Source organism: Rutidosis leptorrhynchoides, chromosome 7 (genome assembly GCF_046630445.1).
Source record: "Rutidosis leptorrhynchoides isolate AG116_Rl617_1_P2 chromosome 7, CSIRO_AGI_Rlap_v1, whole genome shotgun sequence".
NCBI lineage: Eukaryota > Viridiplantae > Streptophyta > Magnoliopsida > Asterales > Asteraceae > Rutidosis > Rutidosis leptorrhynchoides.
In genome coordinates, this window is record NC_092339.1 from 155,554,085 (window position 1) to 155,573,179 (window position 19,095).

At 31.3% G+C, this 19,095-nt stretch overlaps 1 protein-coding gene across 1 annotated transcript; it reads left to right on the forward strand.

Moving 5' to 3' along the window:
* Window positions 1-1,475: 1,475 nt before the first annotated feature.
* Window positions 1,476-15,680, forward strand: LOC139859710 (uncharacterized). Its single transcript, XM_071848488.1, has 3 exons — window positions 1,476-1,625; window positions 2,296-2,432; window positions 15,176-15,680. Exons 1-3 carry the CDS (start codon window positions 1,476-1,478, stop codon window positions 15,678-15,680), a joined length of 792 nt encoding a protein of 263 aa, XP_071704589.1.
* The last annotated feature ends 3,415 nt before the right edge of the window (window positions 15,681-19,095 follow it).

The window sequence follows — 19,095 nt, forward strand, 5'->3', positions numbered from 1 at the left end:
ATCTTCGTAGTCGTACAAGTAGCAGAACATGGCAGGGTAGCATGCTATGGAAGAGACCACGTGAGTGCATGATCCATGTGACAGAACAGTACTATTTTGTCCCCCATTCTTTTCTTGTCGCCACTATTCTGTACTATTCTGTCCCCCCTTCTTTTCTTGTCGCCTACGTGGCAAGAAAAGGACGGCCCTTCCACCTATAAATACCCACAGCAAATCTCATAAACGGGACATTCGTGTAGAGGGAAAATACCATCGCTTATTGCTGAACTCTACCTGCGCATCAACCATGGTTCTCATGTAACGTTCTTCGAACATCAAATACTAACAAGGAACCTCCACATCGGGACTATAGCCTAGCTCTGATACCAGTTGTAAGGATCTTATAACTCAAACACAATGTCTTGCAATATAAGCCCAATAGTCCATCCTTATTTTAAAACCAATTGGTGATAGAATGACTTCCTCTTAGACTTATATAAATACATTTGTTTTATCTCATGACCAATGTGGGACTTTGATTTACACCCTTACACCACATCCACATACATATTATGTATAATAAAAACAAAGAAAAAAAACTAGACTAATAATGTTAGTTTCATATACAAATTTATTCGTTTGGGCATCAAATTAAAACTTTATTTATACTATCTCGTTTTAAATAAATTATACCGTATATATTAGTTTACTCGATTGATGATACGCACATTGTTATTGTTAGAGATATTAGAATCAGAGAACATCGACTGTTTGAGTTTTTTCAGGTAAAAACCTGTTGGGTTTAATCGGTTATAATAATTTTAATATATTAATTGTTATGTTTAAATAAATTAATTAGTGGTTTTAGTAGAAATTGATATTCCATATTTAGCTGATTTGGTAGATCAAATACGAATGGAATAGATATTATTCTTTTGGGACAAGTTAATTGTAGGCTATATAAAGCCATAATTAATATGATTAATAAAAGTGTGTGGTTAATTATAATTTCTTTCAAACATATTGTTACGAACGTCAAAAGCTCCTGTCTTTATTATCATCATTTTATCAATTTAGATTTAGTGTTATTTAAGTTTTGATCCTACACTTGGTATCAAGAGCTAGGTGCAGCTTCAACTAGATCGTGTTGTTCGTGAGAAGAAAACTAAACCGGGGACAAGAAATCGTTATAGCCCGTGGCCAGGGTTTGTTTTCTTGAGTGGTGTCAAGAGTTTCTTAGAACAAAACTGATCAGAAGTTGAAGTTGTCAAAAAAGAAAAAAAATGGCGTTAGTACAAGCTAAAGAAGGGGGATCCATGTCATATCAAGTTTCAGTTTTGACCCCAAAAAACTATCAGGTGTGGGCGGTCAAACTGAAGGCAATTATGGATACTTATGGAATATGGGAAGCGGTGGAACCAAAAACAGGTGTGGAATTGGATCCAAAGAAATCAAAACAAGCACTTGCGTTCTTGTTTCAAGCAATACCTTAAGAGATGGTGTTGCAAATGGCGAGTTATACCGATCCAAAACAAGTGTGGGACGGTCTGAAAACACGTTACTTGGGGGTGGATCGGGTAATATCGGCTCGGGTTGCAACTTTGAAAAGGGAGCTTGAAAGTTTGCGCATGAAGGAGGGAGAAATGGTTGATGATTTTTGTGACGAACCGGAAATTTCCGACCAAATTTAAACTTGAACTTTATATGATTTTGACACGATAAGCTAAGTCTTTAATGTTGAAGTCTCAAAAACTTTGAACTGTTTCATAAATTCAATTGACCTTCGACCAGTCTCGACGATTCACGAACCATTATTTGTAAATAGATGTGTATTTATTTATAAATAGATATAATTTCTATACATAATTATTATATGAATATTGTAATAAATTATAAGTATAATAGGTAGAAATTTATAATATTTACTTATATGTAAATAATTACAAATTAAAATATAGTATTGTAATAATATAATTGTTACTATTATTATTAATATTAATATCAATATTTGTATTATTAATATTACTGTTATTATTATTACTATTATAATTGTAATTAATAAAATACTAACAAATTTTAGGGTTATCAAAATGAAGATTTTAAAACTAAATATTAACAAAGAATGATTGAAATTATAAACTAGTTATGCGTTAAATGAATTATTAGTTATTATTATCATTATTTTTTTTACTTATTAGTATTAGTATCATTTCAAAATTTCTATTCTTGATGATATTATTAATTCTATTATTATTATTACTAGAATATTTACTATATTCATATTTATAATTAATAATACTAAACCTAATAATGCAGATACAAACGAAATCTGTTTTATTTCAAACATCATCTTTATCTTTGTCTGAATTAGTCAAATTTGTTACGCATCGCAATCAAATTGCTTTCACTTTCCTTAATTTCCGTGACTTTGGGTCGACAAAAATAGAATTGAAGTGAGTGTTAGGATATTTTAATTTTACATTATTTAGTGGAGTAATACCATATCCTTTTTAACACCCACTAGATACCACATGTATACTTGTGCTTCTTCTTTCCTTCTTTCTTATTTACTGGCTAACCCACAACCAAAGTGAATCATCTTTAGAAATTCACCAATCGATCATCTATTCTAGTTTCTATTTGACTAACAACACAAACCACCATACTAGCCATAAACCGTACACCACCCTTATAAACCATCACCAAAGCCACTCATCTAACCACATTTTTTTTTCTTCTTCCTGCTACGGGTTTTCTGCTACTACCATAACCCGACTACTACAGCTCTAGTTTTCTGTTTCTGCTTCGAATAAACTATAAACCAAACACCATATATGTTGCATATATTCTTCTGTTTCAAACCTTCACAAACACCACGACAATCAACTACATTATATTCCTGACTTCCTATTCGCTGTAGCATATGTTTTCTATTTTGTTATCTATCAAACGGACCAGGCCAAACAAGCCTTATCTGCTACTACTTTGATGCTCCTTTATAGCTGTTCCGTTGCTATTTTGCTCGCAAACCAGGACCTAACCGAACATAGCTTTAAATATTATTGAAGCTTATCAACTTGATAATGTTTTATATTATACAAAGTAATTCAATTATGCTTATGGAACTAAAAGAGGAACCTCATGGCAGACAAAAGGGAGTCACTCAAAAAGGGACGTTTCACTTTATATTTTTTCTAAAGTAACCTTGATGATGATGTTTTAGAATATATTTCAATTGATTAACCAAAACCGCCAACCATCGATGGTATCCCATGCTCGATTTATATATATTATTTTTCTGCTCGATACTGGAAATAAGGGACTGCTGTGCAGCTCCAATCCGTTGCTGTCGTATTGTAACAAACAAGAGCGAATAGATATTAATGATGAATATGATATGAGATGATTGAATGAAAAAGATGTTAAAGATTAAAGACGGTTATAATAATACATACATAAAATAACAAAGATATAGGTGACGGTTTGATAATGATTGATGATGTTGTTTGATGATGAAGAAGAATACACTTGATGAAACGATCCTGTGTTGCCTGCCTATTGATCGAACCAAACCTACTAATTTAATCAATTTTGCTGTTGGTCTTATAAATCCATAGAGCATGATACTCCTTGTTGGGCTGAATTGAAACTGGGCCAGGAAATAAAAATAACGAGTTAAATAAATATTGGGTCGGCTTAAAATCAAAAAAACTGAATTCGCCGAATGGTTGGATGTGTTTGTGCGTGAGCGGGAGGTCTCGGGTTCGATTCTTGTTTGGGGCATTTCTTTTTAGAAAAACTTTTAAAGGGTATACACTTTTACTTTTATTTTCATTATCATTATTATTATTATTATTATTAATATTATTATTATTATTATTATTATTATTATTATTATTATTATTATTATTATTATTATTATTATTATTATTATTATTATTATCAAAATAAGTATTATTAGTATTAATATTAATATTGTCATTTTTTTTTGTAAAATTATTATTAGGATAGTTATTATAGTTATTATTATTACCAATATTATTATTATCATTTTTTTACTAAAAATATTAAAATTTTCATTTTTTAGTTAAGTTATTATTATTATTATTATTATTATTATTATTATTATTATTATTATTATTATTATTATTAAAAGTACTATTAAAATTATCATTTTCCTATCATTACTATTAAGGGTATTAAATTTATTTTTTTATAAAATTATCATTTAGATTATTAATAGTATCATTATTATTATTACTATCATAAAAGAATACAAAATTTTTATTTATTATTATCGATATTATTTTATCAAATATATAACTACATAAGAATATATTTTATACATATCATATAACAACATTAATATTTTCATAATAAATACTAACTATTTATCAAAAGTATATAAAATAAACATAGTTAATTTAGCTATTAATGAAACATACAAATTACTAAAATAACAATTATAATAATACATAATTTGCTCGATTACCATTATATGCGTTAATATATATATAAATGATATAGGTTCGTGAATCCGAGGTCAACCCTACACTTGTTAAATGACGTCATATGTATTTTTACTACAAAATACAATAAGTGAGTTTCATTTGCCTTTTTACCCTTTTATATTTTTGGGCTGAGAATACATGCGCAATTTTTATAACTGTTTTACGAAATAGACACAAGTAATTGAAACTACATTATATGGTTGAATGATTGAAGCCGAATATGCCCCTTTTGCTTGGTAACCTAAGAATTAGTAAACCGATCTACTAATTGACGCGAATCCTAAAGATAGATCTATTGGGCCTAACGAACCCCATCCAAAGTACCGGATGCTTTAGTACTTCGATGTTGTTTTATCATGTCCGAAGGATTTTCTGGAATGATAGGGGATATTCTTATATGCATCTTGTTAATGTCGGTTACCAGGTGTTCAATCCATATGAATAATATTTTTGTCTCTATGCATGGGACGTATATTTATGAGAAATGGAAATGAAAATCTTGTGGTCTATTAAAATTATGAAAATGATAGTTTATGATAAACTAATGAACTCACTAACCTTTTGGTTGACACTTTAAAGCATGTTTATTCTTAGGTATGAAAGAAATCTTCCGCTGTGCATTAGCTCGTTTTAAGGATATTACTTGAAGTCATTCATGACATATTTCGAAAGATGTTGCATTCGAGTCGTTGAGTTCATCAAGATTATTATTAAGTCAATTATAGTTGGAAGTATTATGAAATGGTATGCATTCTGTCAACTTTTGATGTAAAGAAAGTTTATCTTTTAAAAACGAATGCAATGTTTGTAAAATGTATCATATAGAGGTCAAGTACCTCGCGATGTAACCAACTATTGTGAATCGTTTGTGATCGAAATGGACTTCGTCCAGATGGATTAGGACGGGTCGCTTCAGTTGGTATCAGAACGGTGGTCTTAGCGAACCAGGTCTTGCATTAGTGTGTCTAACTGATAGTTGTTTAGATGCATTAGTGAGTCTGGACTTCGACCGTGTCTGCATGTCAAAAGATTTGCTTATCGTTTTTGTCAGAAATCATTTGCTTATCATCCTTAGGAAATTACCTACTCATTATTCTTAGTCTATTCATATCTTAGCGTATCTGTTACTGTAAACTTTGCCTAACATATTCCGTAGATTCCTCCGTAACTTATGGGAATTTAGTATTATATATGCATATGTAAATTATGTATTGCAGGGTACTAATCTACATCCTATAATCTATTTCTTATCGAAAATCCTTCATCTGATCGTACGAGATGAATCCCTCAATCAGTTCGAATTCCTAGGATTCCGACAGCTATTCCAATATTGAGTTTCACCTAAGCTCCGAAAGCAGTGTCACCAGAATGAATCAACCAATTGTCCATCCCCAAATCATCTGATGAGTCCATAGTCAACTTATTCAACGGAAACGAGAAGAAGGCAATTCCTTTCCACCAACCAAATTTCCCTCTAAGCGAAGAACCTGAAACACTTACCGGCGAATCAGTCCGAAACACCATTTTCACCCTCATTTCCATGATATCTCGTAACTATTATATATTATCTTCAATTCTAAATCTTATTCATCTGCTCGTTCCGACCGACAATCATCCTGGAGTAATGGAAGAAGTCAACGAGCTTCGCGCTCGAGTAATAAATTCGGAGAATATGGTGCAAAATTTACCAGCTTCAGCAACATCACCGGCACCAACAGTACCATCAGTAACAGCACCAGTACCATCAACAATCCATGCCTCAACATTTTATTCTGTACCTCGAGTATAATCATCGTTCTACGTATCGTTCTACATCAGTTATCTTCGTTCTTCATGGCGATTATGTAATCTCTAATGTTATAGAGATTATGTATTCTAGTTTTGACGGTAAACCAAATGAGATTAATATCATATTAACTCATTAAATCTATACTACATCTGAAGAAAATATATATGTAAGTATATTTTCATAAAGATTGTAATTAAAAATTCTTTCGTACAAACTGTTAATGGTGAAAATATTTTAACTGGTAGGTAATACCCGAGGAATATTTAGATTTCACATTAATAAGTTACACTGTACAATTTTTCGAATTCTATTCAACAGTCATTTACTATCTTACTTACATTCTCCGATATACATATCCGTCAACACATAATAACCATTTTCATTCAAATTTCATATTTGGATTTTAACCTATCAGAATCCAACAAGTGGCATAATGAAGAAAACATTGGACAAAATAAAATTTGTTAGAAACAAACAAATTAATTCTGAGAAATTTTGTTAAGAATCCATGCTAACTATTCCTAGCTAACTATTCCTAGCTAACTGTTAATTCCGTATTACATTTTATTTATCGCAATTTAATTATCGCAATTTACATTCTCACAATTTTATTTATCGTCATTTAATTTCTATATTTATTTTAAACACTTTAAATATCGGGACACGTATACAAGGTTTTGACATATCATATCGACGCATATATATATATATATATATATATATTATTTGGAATAACCATAGACACTCTATATGCAGTAATGATCAAGTTCTCTATACAGGGTTGAGGTTGATTCTATAATAATATATATACTTTGAGTTGTGATCGAGTCTGAGACATGTACACGGGTCACGATACGTATTAATTAATTTGAATATTATATATTAAACTATATATGAATTATTGGACTGTTAATTGTGGACTATCGACTGTGGACTAATAACATTAGACAATTAAAATGAATTAAAATATTGATTATAACATATGAAACTAAACAATTCTTCAAGTTTGCCACTTGATTTCATCTTAAACCTCATTTGTATCTTGATGATTACCATCCGCGTTCAAACCTTTCATGATTCTTGAAAACACCTCAATCTAGAGAATGAACCAACCGCACTTCATCTACGGAAGAAAAGATTGATGCATATAGCTATTCACCTGAGAAACTCTCGGCAACTGAGTAAACGTTTAAAACGTAGCTATGCTAATTTCTTAGTGTTATTATTACACAAAATAACTTTGCAATCCCTTTCCAAATTAGCAAATTTTGTCACAGCTTCAGCAAGTCAACTTTGACTTTTCGTTCGAAACAACCTTATTATAACCTTGATTTATATGTGTGCTCTTTTATTGTTACCGGAGAAATTTTTATTAAATTTCACCACATTACCAGCAGATGTACTAGCAACCTCGTCGCTCCTTGGTTTAAATCTCTTCGACAAATCACTAAATTTATCTATTGAAGTCTCATCATGTACTCATCCGCATCTTGTAACAAGAATTGCCATACCAATTACCGGGAATCAGCAAATCTGTATTGTGAGTCTCACAACGTTTCCACACCAATAGTTATATGTATCCATATAACATTTATCTCTTAGAATTATGATCTTTCATTCTGAAATTCTGAAAAGCACTCAGTCTACAAATCAATACTCTGAATATTGAAAAAGCTGAATGAAGCAGCAGAAGCTGTAGACAACCGTAAACGACCTTAATCATCAGAAGTTTGATGATAAAGAATAGTATGTTGGAAATGCTCAGAAAAGTTGGAACTAAAAAACGGATTGAGCTAACCACAAAGGAGACCAAGGACAAATAAAAGGACCATACCCTATATTCAAAGAATCCAGATAATTCTGGATCCGTTCTTGCTCCGAAGTCATGTTAAAATCTTGCGGAAAAATCTTTCTCCATCAACCATCGAACTTAGAAATTCCAAAATATCATCATAAATATCTTCGATATTTCTGAAGATATTTTCATAAATATTATCGTCCGAAATTATTTATCTCTTCGCGATGTCAGTGTTACATCAGTAAGGAAACTGTCTCAGTTCCTAAATTCTAAAAATTTCGAACTTAAAATATGAATGTTATTGAAGTAGTGTTGGGAACTGAAGCATGAGTTAGTATAATATAATGACACTTGATCAACGTGATTATATTACAGTAATTCATGCTGAGTTTCTAATGGAATGTGATGATTCACAGAGCATAACGTCATCATGTGCCACGTTACACGACTCTTACATCCTATCTATTCTATAAACATATCAGGAACCTATTTTCTTGATAGTTTTATCTTTTCTCTTGAATTCTGGTAATTTAACAATCAAGATCATGTCAATACAATTTCTCTCTTAGAACATTAGGCATATTCAATCGAAACTCCATATCTATGAATTCTGGACCATTACTTGCGACAAGAAAACAAAAGCATGAAGCTCCGAAAGAAAAAGGGGGTATAAATTGCAGCAAATAGGAGAGAGTATTAACTGTGGATGACCATGATTATTGAAGACAGAAGCAGGGACTTTGAAATATAAGGGAGAATATAAAGCCCAACAACAACACCGAAATTACAAACAGTGAATATTAATACGAATAGCAATATAAATACACGGTAGAATTAAGAAGGGTATCAACCCAAGGTAATAGTAGAAGTAAACAGATTTATCTGGTGGATGATTGAAAAGAAGGATGACGGAAATGATAAATAGAAAGATATCAAGGATTAGAACGAAATTAAACATTTTCACAATCTTTTGAATGTATGAACTAAGAAAGAAAGTATAGGAATGGTGAGAATAATGGAACGGGAGAGTTTAATTTATAATGGAAATATCAGACAGAGTAATCGAGGCAGATCACCGTATTTAATTATAGAGATCTCAATTTCCTTATTCGCCGAAGAATCAAGTCTGTTAGATTTCGAAGATTTTCTTTAAATTCCTTGAATTCCGGAATTCAACCAAGACAATGTCAAAAATTAAGACGCGCCTTATTTTCTAAATTCAACCATGACTAGTTAAAAGTTATGATGAAACATGCCTTTCTCATTTCACTATTTAGTGATATCTTCATTCGTACTCTTCGAATAATCGAATTATTTATTCATATTAATCAATGATGATAAAACTCTATTTATCAACTCATATTCGTCATGAAAACATTTTTATTGTTAGCCATGACCACCTCACTCAAATTTCGGGACGAAATTTCTTTAACGGTTAGGTACTGTGACGACCCAGAAATTTCCGACCAAATTTAAACTTGAACTTTATATGATTTCGACACGATAAACTAAGTTTGTAATGTTGAAGTCTCAAAAACTTTGAACTGTTTCATAAATTCAATTGACCTTCGACCAGTCTCGACGATTCACGAACCATTATTTGTAAATAGATATGTATTTATTTATAAATAGATATAATTTCTATACATAATTATTATATGAATATTATAATAAATTATAAGTATAATAGGTAGAAATTTATAATATTTACTTATATGTAAATAATTACAAGTTAAAATATAGTATTGTAATAATATAATTGTTACTATTATTATTAATATTAATATCAATATTTGTATTAGTAATATTACTGTTATTATTATTACTATTATAATTGTAATTAATAAAATACTAACAAATTTTAGGGTTATCAAAATGAAGATTTTAAAACTAAATATTAACAAAGAATGATTGAAATTATAAACTAGTTATGCGTTAAATGAATTATTAGTTATTATTATCATTATTTTTTTTACTTATTAGTATTAGTATCATTTCAAAATTTCTGTTCTTGATAATATTATTAATTCTATTATTATTATTACTAGAATATTTACTATATTCATATTTATAATTAATAATACTAAACCTAATAATGCAGATACAAACGAAATCTATTTTATTTCAAACATCATCTTTATCTTTGTCTGAATTAGTCAAATTTGTTACGCATCGCAATCAAATTGCTTTCACTTTCCTTAATTTTCGTGACTTTGGGTCGACAAAAATAGAATTGAAGTGAGTGTTAGGATATTTTAATTTTACATTATTTAGTGGAGTAATACCATATCCTTTTTAACACCCACTAGATACCACATGTATACTTGTGCTTCTTCTTTCCTTCTTTCTTATTTACTGGCTAACCCACAACCAAAGTGAATCATCTTTAGAAATTCACCAATTTATCATCTATTCTAGTTTCTATTTGACTAACAACACAAACCACCATACTAGCCATAAACCGTACACCACCCTTATAAACCGTCACCAAAGCCACTCATCTAACCACATTTTTTTTTCTTCTTCCTGCTACGGGTTTTCTGCTACTACCATAACCCGACTACTACAGCTCTAGATTTTTGTTTCTGCTTTGAATAAACTATAAACCAAACACCATATATGTTGCATATATTCTTCTGTTTCAAACCTTCACAAACACCACGACAATCAACTACATTATATTCCTGACTTCCTATTCGCTGCAACATATGATTTTTATTTTGTTATCTATCAAACGGACCAGGCCAAACAAGCCTTATCTGCTACTACTTTGATGCTCCTTTATAGCTGTTCCGTTGCTATTTTGCTCGTAAACCAGGTCCTAACCGAACATAGCTTTAAATATTATTGAAGCTTATCAACTTGATAATGTTTTATATTATACAAAGTAATTCAATTATGCTTATGGAACTAAAAGAGGAACCTCATGGCAGACAAAAGGGAGTCACTCAAAAAGGGACGTTTCACTTTATATTTTTTCTAAAGTAACCTTGATGATGATGTTTTAGAATATATTTCAATTGATTAACCAAAACCGCCAACCATCGATGGTATCCCATGCTCTATTTATATATATTATTTTTCTGCTCGATACTGGAAATAAGGGACTGCTGTGCAGCTCCCATCCGTTGCTGTCGTATTGTAACAAACAAGAGCGAATAGATTAAAGACTAAAGACGGTTATAATAATACATACATAAAATAACAAAGATATAGGTGACGGTTTGATAATGATTGATGATGTTGTTTGATGATGAAGAAGAATACACTTGATGAAACGATCCTGTGTTGCCTGCTTATTGATCGAACCAAACCCACTAATTTAATCAATTTTGCTGTTGGGCTTATAAATCCATAGAGCATGATACTCCTTGTTGGGCTGAATTGAAACTGGGCCAGGAAATAAAAATAACGAGTTAAATAAATATTGGGTCGGCTTAAAATCAAAAAAACTGAATTCGCTGAATGGTTGGATGTGTTTGTGCGTGAGCGGGAGGTCTCGGGTTCGATTCTTGTTTGGGGCATTTCTTTTTAGAAAAACTTTTAAAGGGTATACACTTTTACTTTTATTTTCATTATCATTATTATTATTATTATTATTATTATTATTATTAATTATTATTATTATTATTATTATTATTATTATTATTATTATTATTATTATTATTATTATTATTATTATTATTATTATTATTATTATCAAAATAAGTATTATTAGTATTAATATTAATATTATCATTTTTTTTTGTAAAATTATTATTAGGATAGTTATTATAGTTATTATTATTACCAATATTATTATTATCATTTTTTTTACTAAAAATATTAAAATTTTCATTTTTTAGTTAAGTTATTATTATTATTATTATTATTATTATTATTATTATTATTATTATTATTATTATTATTATTATTATTATTATTATTATTATTATATTATTATTATTATTATTAAAAGTACTATTAAAATTATCATTTTCCTATCATTACTATTAAAGGTATTATTATTATTTTTTTATAAAATTATCATTTAGATTATTAATAGTATCATTATTATTATTACTATCATTAAAGAATACAAAATTTTTATTTATTATTATCGATATTATTTTATCAAATATATAACTACATAAGAATATATTTTATACATATCACATAACAACATTAATATTTTCATAATAAATACTAACTATTTATCAAAAGCATATAAAATAAACATAGTTAATTTAGTTATTAATGAAACATACAAATTACTAAAATAACAATTATAATAATACATAATTTGCTCGATTACCATTATATGCGTTAATATATATATATATAAATGATATAGGTTCGTGAATCCGAGGTTAACCCTACACTTGTTAAATGTGACACCGCTATTTTTTTATAATAAATACGTGGCGGAAGCATAATATTAATTAAATACGATATCGACATTTGTACAAACCGATGTCACGTGTCATTAAAACAATTTACATATTAACAGGAAGAGACGTAAATACATTCTGTTTTCAAAAGTACACGGTTCATATTCTAAAAGACCACATCAGAGTTAACCCTGTTAAACATAACATCATCATGCCCGTCTTCTCCCAAAAGCACTATCTACAAAAGCTAACAACCTGCAGGGAGGAGATGGAGGGGAATTAGCACGAAGCTAAGTGAGTACGACTAAGTACAGTACATAGCATACACAAGTGTTATACTAATCATGTCACAATAGTCTAACACACAAACATCACCCAAGTGCCGTCTACAGAGACTCTGGTGGCTCGGCCAAACCATTAACCACCAGCTGATCGGACTGGGGCTTACCAGAAGTTCCACCACCACCGTATGTATATACATAATCCACACGCGACGGACGCGTCATTCACATATATATACACCGCGGCTGTCTAGGCTACCATAGAGGAACCCAACCCGCAGGTTGATCTCTCCTACCGAGGCTACCACACAATAGGGACGCACCGGGCTCCAGCAGACAAGCATCAACTAACATGCAATCATCACAAGAACTAACTAACCACAACAATAAGTATATCTAACAAGCATGGCAATTATAATATAACATGCTTCTATATACTATATTCTCCAGTTAGTCCCACTCACCGATTACCAGCAAACGAGAAGGTGTTCAGCTATCTAATCACTGAACCTTCTCTTTCTCCTTTTCTCCTGAGAAATACATATACACGAGTTACTTTATGTCCATAAACACCAAATAACACAATACAGAAAATTTTGTCAGAAAACTGTCCGCTAAAATTTTTCTGCTTAACATTTGTGCACTTTCAAAATTTACATCATAATCATCAAAATACAAACGGGCAGCATAACGGCTAGAATTCAACACTTAGTAAAATATTTCACTGCATAGACCATCGATCGATTGTCAGAGACTATCGGCCGATCATCATTACACCATCGGCCGATCGATCACACTATCGGCCGATCATTAAAATTACAACCGTTGGTCGAGGGACTTCCACCATCGGTCGAGGGTCTAGTCCATCGGACGATTATCAGACACCATCGGTCGAGGGTCAACGACCATCGGCCGAGGGTAGTTCATCTGTTGCAGCAGCTGCCAAAGTGACGGGTTTCACACCAAACTCACCAATTCTCGACCTAGAGCTCGTTTTTAACTTCAAAACTTACCAAATCTGATACACTGATCATTTTAAAACATAAACCCACAAGGTTTTGACACTAACAACACCAAAACAACCTATTTTGACCCAATTTACACTTTTATGAAAAACTAACACAAAATCTCTAATTTCTCAAAGATTAAATCACGAAATGTTATAATTCTTACCTTAAAAGAATCAGTGAATCACAAGGAACACAAAGATGTAATTAATTCGAGCTCAAGATCAAGGATTCGAGATTAGGGTTTTGGTAGTTGGAGAAGATGAAGAACGGGGTGATTTTGGGAAGAATCTGGAAAGTGAGAGAAATGGACTGCACTAGTCACCTATAGTGGGTTAAAATCTCACACTGTGCAGCGCACTTGGTAATTATCAGTTATCTGATATCTTTCGTAGATCATTTGGCAACCCAAACGGAGTCCAAATTAAAAAAACAAACCTGTTCTGTAACCCTTGTCACAAACTGGTCTTAATCACATTATTATTTAATAATAAATATTAAATAAAAATAAAAACATATAGTAACACAATACTAACTTAAGGGCACTTTAGTAATCTTACATCTAGGCCCGATTGAGGATGTTACATTAAAAGACGTCATATGTATTTTTACTACAAAATACAATAAGTGAGTTTCATTTGCCTTTTTACCCTTTTATATTTTTGGGCTGAGAATACATGCGCAATTTTTATAATTGTTTTACGAAATAGACACAAGTAATCGAAACTACATTATATGGTTGAATGATCGAAGCCGAATATGCCCCTTTTGCTTGGTAACCTAAGAATTAGTAAACCGATCTACTAATTGACGCGAATACTAAAGATAGATCTATTGGGCCTAACGAACCCCATCCAAAGTACCGGATGCTTTAGTACTTCAATGTTGTTTTATCATGTCCGAAGGATTTCCAAGAATGATAGGGGATATTCTTATATGCATCTTGTTAATGTCGGTTACCAGGTGTTCAATCCATATGAATAATATTTTTGTCTCTATGCATGGGACGTATATTTATGAGAAATGGAAATGAAAATCTTGTGGTCTATTAAAATTATGAAAATGATCGTTTATGATAAACTAATGAACTCACCAACCTTTTGGTTGACACTTTAAAGCATGTTTATTCTCAGGTATGAAAGAAATCTTCCGCTGTGCATTAGCTCATTTTAAGGATATTACTTGAAGTCATTCATGGCATATTTCGAAAGATGTTGCATTCGAGTCGTTGAGTTCATCAAGATTATTATTAAGTCAATTATAGTTGGAAGTATTATGAAATGGTATGCATTCCGTTAACTTTTGATGTAAAGAAAGTTTATCTTTTAAAAACGAATGCAATGTTTGTAAAATGTATCATATAGAGGTCAAGTACCTCGCGATGTAACCAACTATTGTGAATCGTTTGTAATCGATATGGACTTCGTCCGGATGGATTAGGACGGGTCGCTTCAATTTTGCTACAAAATTGATCGGTTTAGCATCAAAGGCTAGAACTCTTGGTTATGAGCTTAAAGAAGTGGACTTAGTGAAAAGATTGTTTGATTCTATGCCTATGTCGTTTCTCCAAATTGTGGCGTCTATAGAGCAATGTTTCGAGTTGGATAAAATGTTGTTTGATGAAGCCGTTGGAAGATTGAAGGCATATGAAGAGCGTATCAAAGGAACCGAGAAAATAGAGGGCATTCAAGGTGGTTTGTTGTTGGCTAGTGAGGAAAAAACACACGGGTGTAAACATTGTGGCCATGGCAGTTCAAATCGTGAAGACTTTGGGCGTGGTCGGGGGAGAGGCCGTGGGTCCGTAAAAAGTCGAGATGTTAATGAACGTGTCCGGGACAAAAGCCGTGTTAGATGCTTCAAGTGTGGTGAATTTGGCCATTTCAACAACGAGTGTCCTACATGGGAGAAGCAAGCAAACTTGATTGAGGAGGAACCGGCGTTATAGTGATAAACCGATTAAGGGGGTGATTGTTGGGTTTAATCGGTTATAATAATTTTAATATATTAATTGTTATGTTTAAATAAATTAATTAGTGGTTTTAGTAGAAATTGATATTCCATATTTAGCTGATTTGGTAGATCAAATACGAATGTAATAGATATTATTCTTTTGGGACAAGTTACTTGTATGCTATATAAAGCCATAATATGATTAATAAAAGTGTGTGGTTAATTATAATTTCATTCTAACGTATTGTTACGAACGTCAAAAGCTCCTGTCTTTATTATCATCATTTTATCAATTTAGATTTAGTGTTATTTAAGTTTTGATTCTACAAAACCAGGTATTGTAATTTACAGCTGATATAAGATTATGTCAACAATTTTAGAAGAAAAAGTTCTATAGTTATAGAGGGATTCTACAAACTCAAATGTGGTGGTCAAAAAGTAACATAAATGTAATGAATATTTTAACAATTTGAAGCTCAAAGTTAGCTCGTTTGACCGAATAGTCAAAACTGGAATAAACAGAGTTAATTATCTGAAATGTGAGGTTTTGGTTTCTTGAGGCTTAATGATCTCTTCATTACAATTGGTAGATAAGAACCCGAGCAAACAAGTAGCTATGTTTCAGGCCGCAATAAATTTGATGATCGAAAGTTCAAGTTGATAGTGTTCTAAAAGACATGACAACAACCATGAAACAACTGAATAGATCAGATGAAGCGATTGAAGCTATCAAATTTTTTGAGTCTCTTGAAAACATTTTGCATACATAATACAAGGTACATTACAATAATACTTGAATTTACCTCTTACCATTTTTGTAATCTGTAATACTTATGTTTCAAATGTCGAATAAATGATTTGAACATTTTTACAGAGGTTTGGACGACTATATTAGACCGTGTTGACTAAGTTTACAACTGTAACCTATTGTTGACCGTGTTACTAAGTTTTCATATAAAGTGTACAGTAGGTTACAGTTGTAAACTTAGTCAACACGGTCTAATAGACTAGACGAATAGACAGGAGTGTCTATGCTAAGGGTAAAACTTAGTGAGGATGAAACAACACGGAATTTGAACAAAATCGAGACTTGCAAGATCACAGGGAAAGAATATTTAAATCACAATGGGACAAGAGTATTCATGGTTATAGGGCAAGTTGGTAAAAATTATAAGACTTCAAACTATTTTAGTAATTACATTATCCAATTATATTTAAGTAAAATATTTTTTGGTCTCAATTTGGAATGTTGATGATGCAGAAAAGCGCGTTCATTGGAGCCAGATAAAACCAATCAGTGTAACCTAGCGATTAGCTTGATGTACACCGTTTACACTACCTTGTGATAAATCTGACTCAGATGGTGGTTATTTATGAAATTACAACTTCTGCATTTTGTTGAAAACGAATATGTTCAGGTGAATCTACCTAGTAAAGCGAGTGAAATGTCGACAGAATCAGGAACACATAGGAAAAGTTGGCTGATATGATTGAAGACGAAGAGTATGACAACAACATTGTTATTAAATTCATAATATATGCATATTTAATTATTTCCTTTTGATAATTAAATACTATTTGATTGTAGGAGCTTACAAAGAGTTACATTTTCGTCTTTGTACCCTGGTTGGTTGCATTGCTACAACAAGGTTTTTCAGTGAACACATTCCACTGTTTCGTAAACGTACAACTTTTACTGCAAGAGGTAAAGTTCATGGATGCAGAAATTTTGTAATGAAATTTTTAGGTAGTATTTGATTTAAGCTTAACGAAATCTGGCGTGTGTTGGAGTTGGAATAAGAACTTTGCTTCTCTTAAAAATCAGATTTCACAAGAAGCTAGTGATGCCGAGAAAGCTCGGTGGGAGGTTAGTAGCGGCAATTTCAGGATTATATATCAATGGGGTTTCGAAATTTTTTCCAGTACTAACTATATTAATTATATTAGAATGTTATTTTAGTGATAGTTTATCTTCAAAGAAATTATAAATTTGACAAATATATGAGGTCCGAGTAGTATAATTTGGTGGTATCCTATACAATTTAAAAGAAAAACTGCATATTTGAAAAATATATGAGGTCATACATTTAAATTTAGTAGTATCCTATACAATTTACAGAGTATTTTCTACTAAAAAATTTCAAATTAGCGGTGCCCTGTAACCACACGAGTCTCTACTTAAATTCACCACACTACTACTGGAGGTCAGTTATAAGCTCTTTGGGTTGGTATAGAATTAACTAGTGTTCGAACCCTCGCTTCGCGCCGGGGGTTCGGTTTTCAATGTATTTTATTGCGTTTAGTTTGTAAATTTATTTCGTGGCCAGCGATGATGTCGTTGAAGCGCAACTCGAGTCGAACTAAAAGGTATAACCCGTGAAAAATTTAATTGTTATTTTAAATTAACAATATATGTGCATCTCTGCGTTTCGCTATGGAATGTGTCAATTTTTAAAAATATAACGCAAAATAAACGTGTATGAAAAGTACCCCAAATATTTAGCGTTTTTTAAAAAGAGTCCGTTTTGCGTATAGCTAGTGACATTGTGTTCCTAAAATTATTTCGAGTTTAACGATGATGTCGGAAGAATTTGACTCGATGCGAGCGAGAAGATATGGCCCGTTGAATATTTGAGTGGAGTTTATTTAAGTTTTTTTTATGAAAATGATAATTTGACACTTTATCCCCGGGGTCGATTTGATTTTTTTGGAAAAGTGTTGGGGCTTTGTTGTGCAAATGATAAAAATATATATATATTGAAAAGGCAAAGATGCCCTTACTATTCATTTCCACTGTCTCTTTTAGAATATATAGGTATAATAATATAATATAATATAATATAATAGCATCAAGAAAATCACAAAGTCAAAGTCAAATTCAAAGTCATGGTATAATTTGTTTGTTGACTTGTTGTAGTTCTAAAAAACAATGCATACATAAATTCGTTTGTTTTATTTGGTTAAGCTTGCGGCATGATCAATTCCAAACGTAACAAGTTGAACATGTAAAATTATGGTAGCATTACAAATATGTAGTCTTTAACATATATCACAATAAGATAAGATATCTCATTATGTAGTCTTTCAAATATAGGGATTAAGTTACTCAGTATTTATGTACTTTTATTTTTATTCTAATTTAGACTATATACCTAGAAAAAAAACTATTGTAGATTACGTACTTTGAAAAAGTGTGCTAATGTAAATAAAAGTTGACCGGTTACCTGTTAGACCGGTTGAACTAATTATGTGTCTTTTTTTTTTGAAAAAAAATTGAAAACATTACACTTACAGTCCCTGTGGTTTGTTCATTTTGCTTGTGCAGTCCCTAAGTAACGGATGTTAAAAGGTTCGTTAAATCAAATCAAATACCAAGCATCTCACAATCATACTGCTTATGTCCGTTTCCT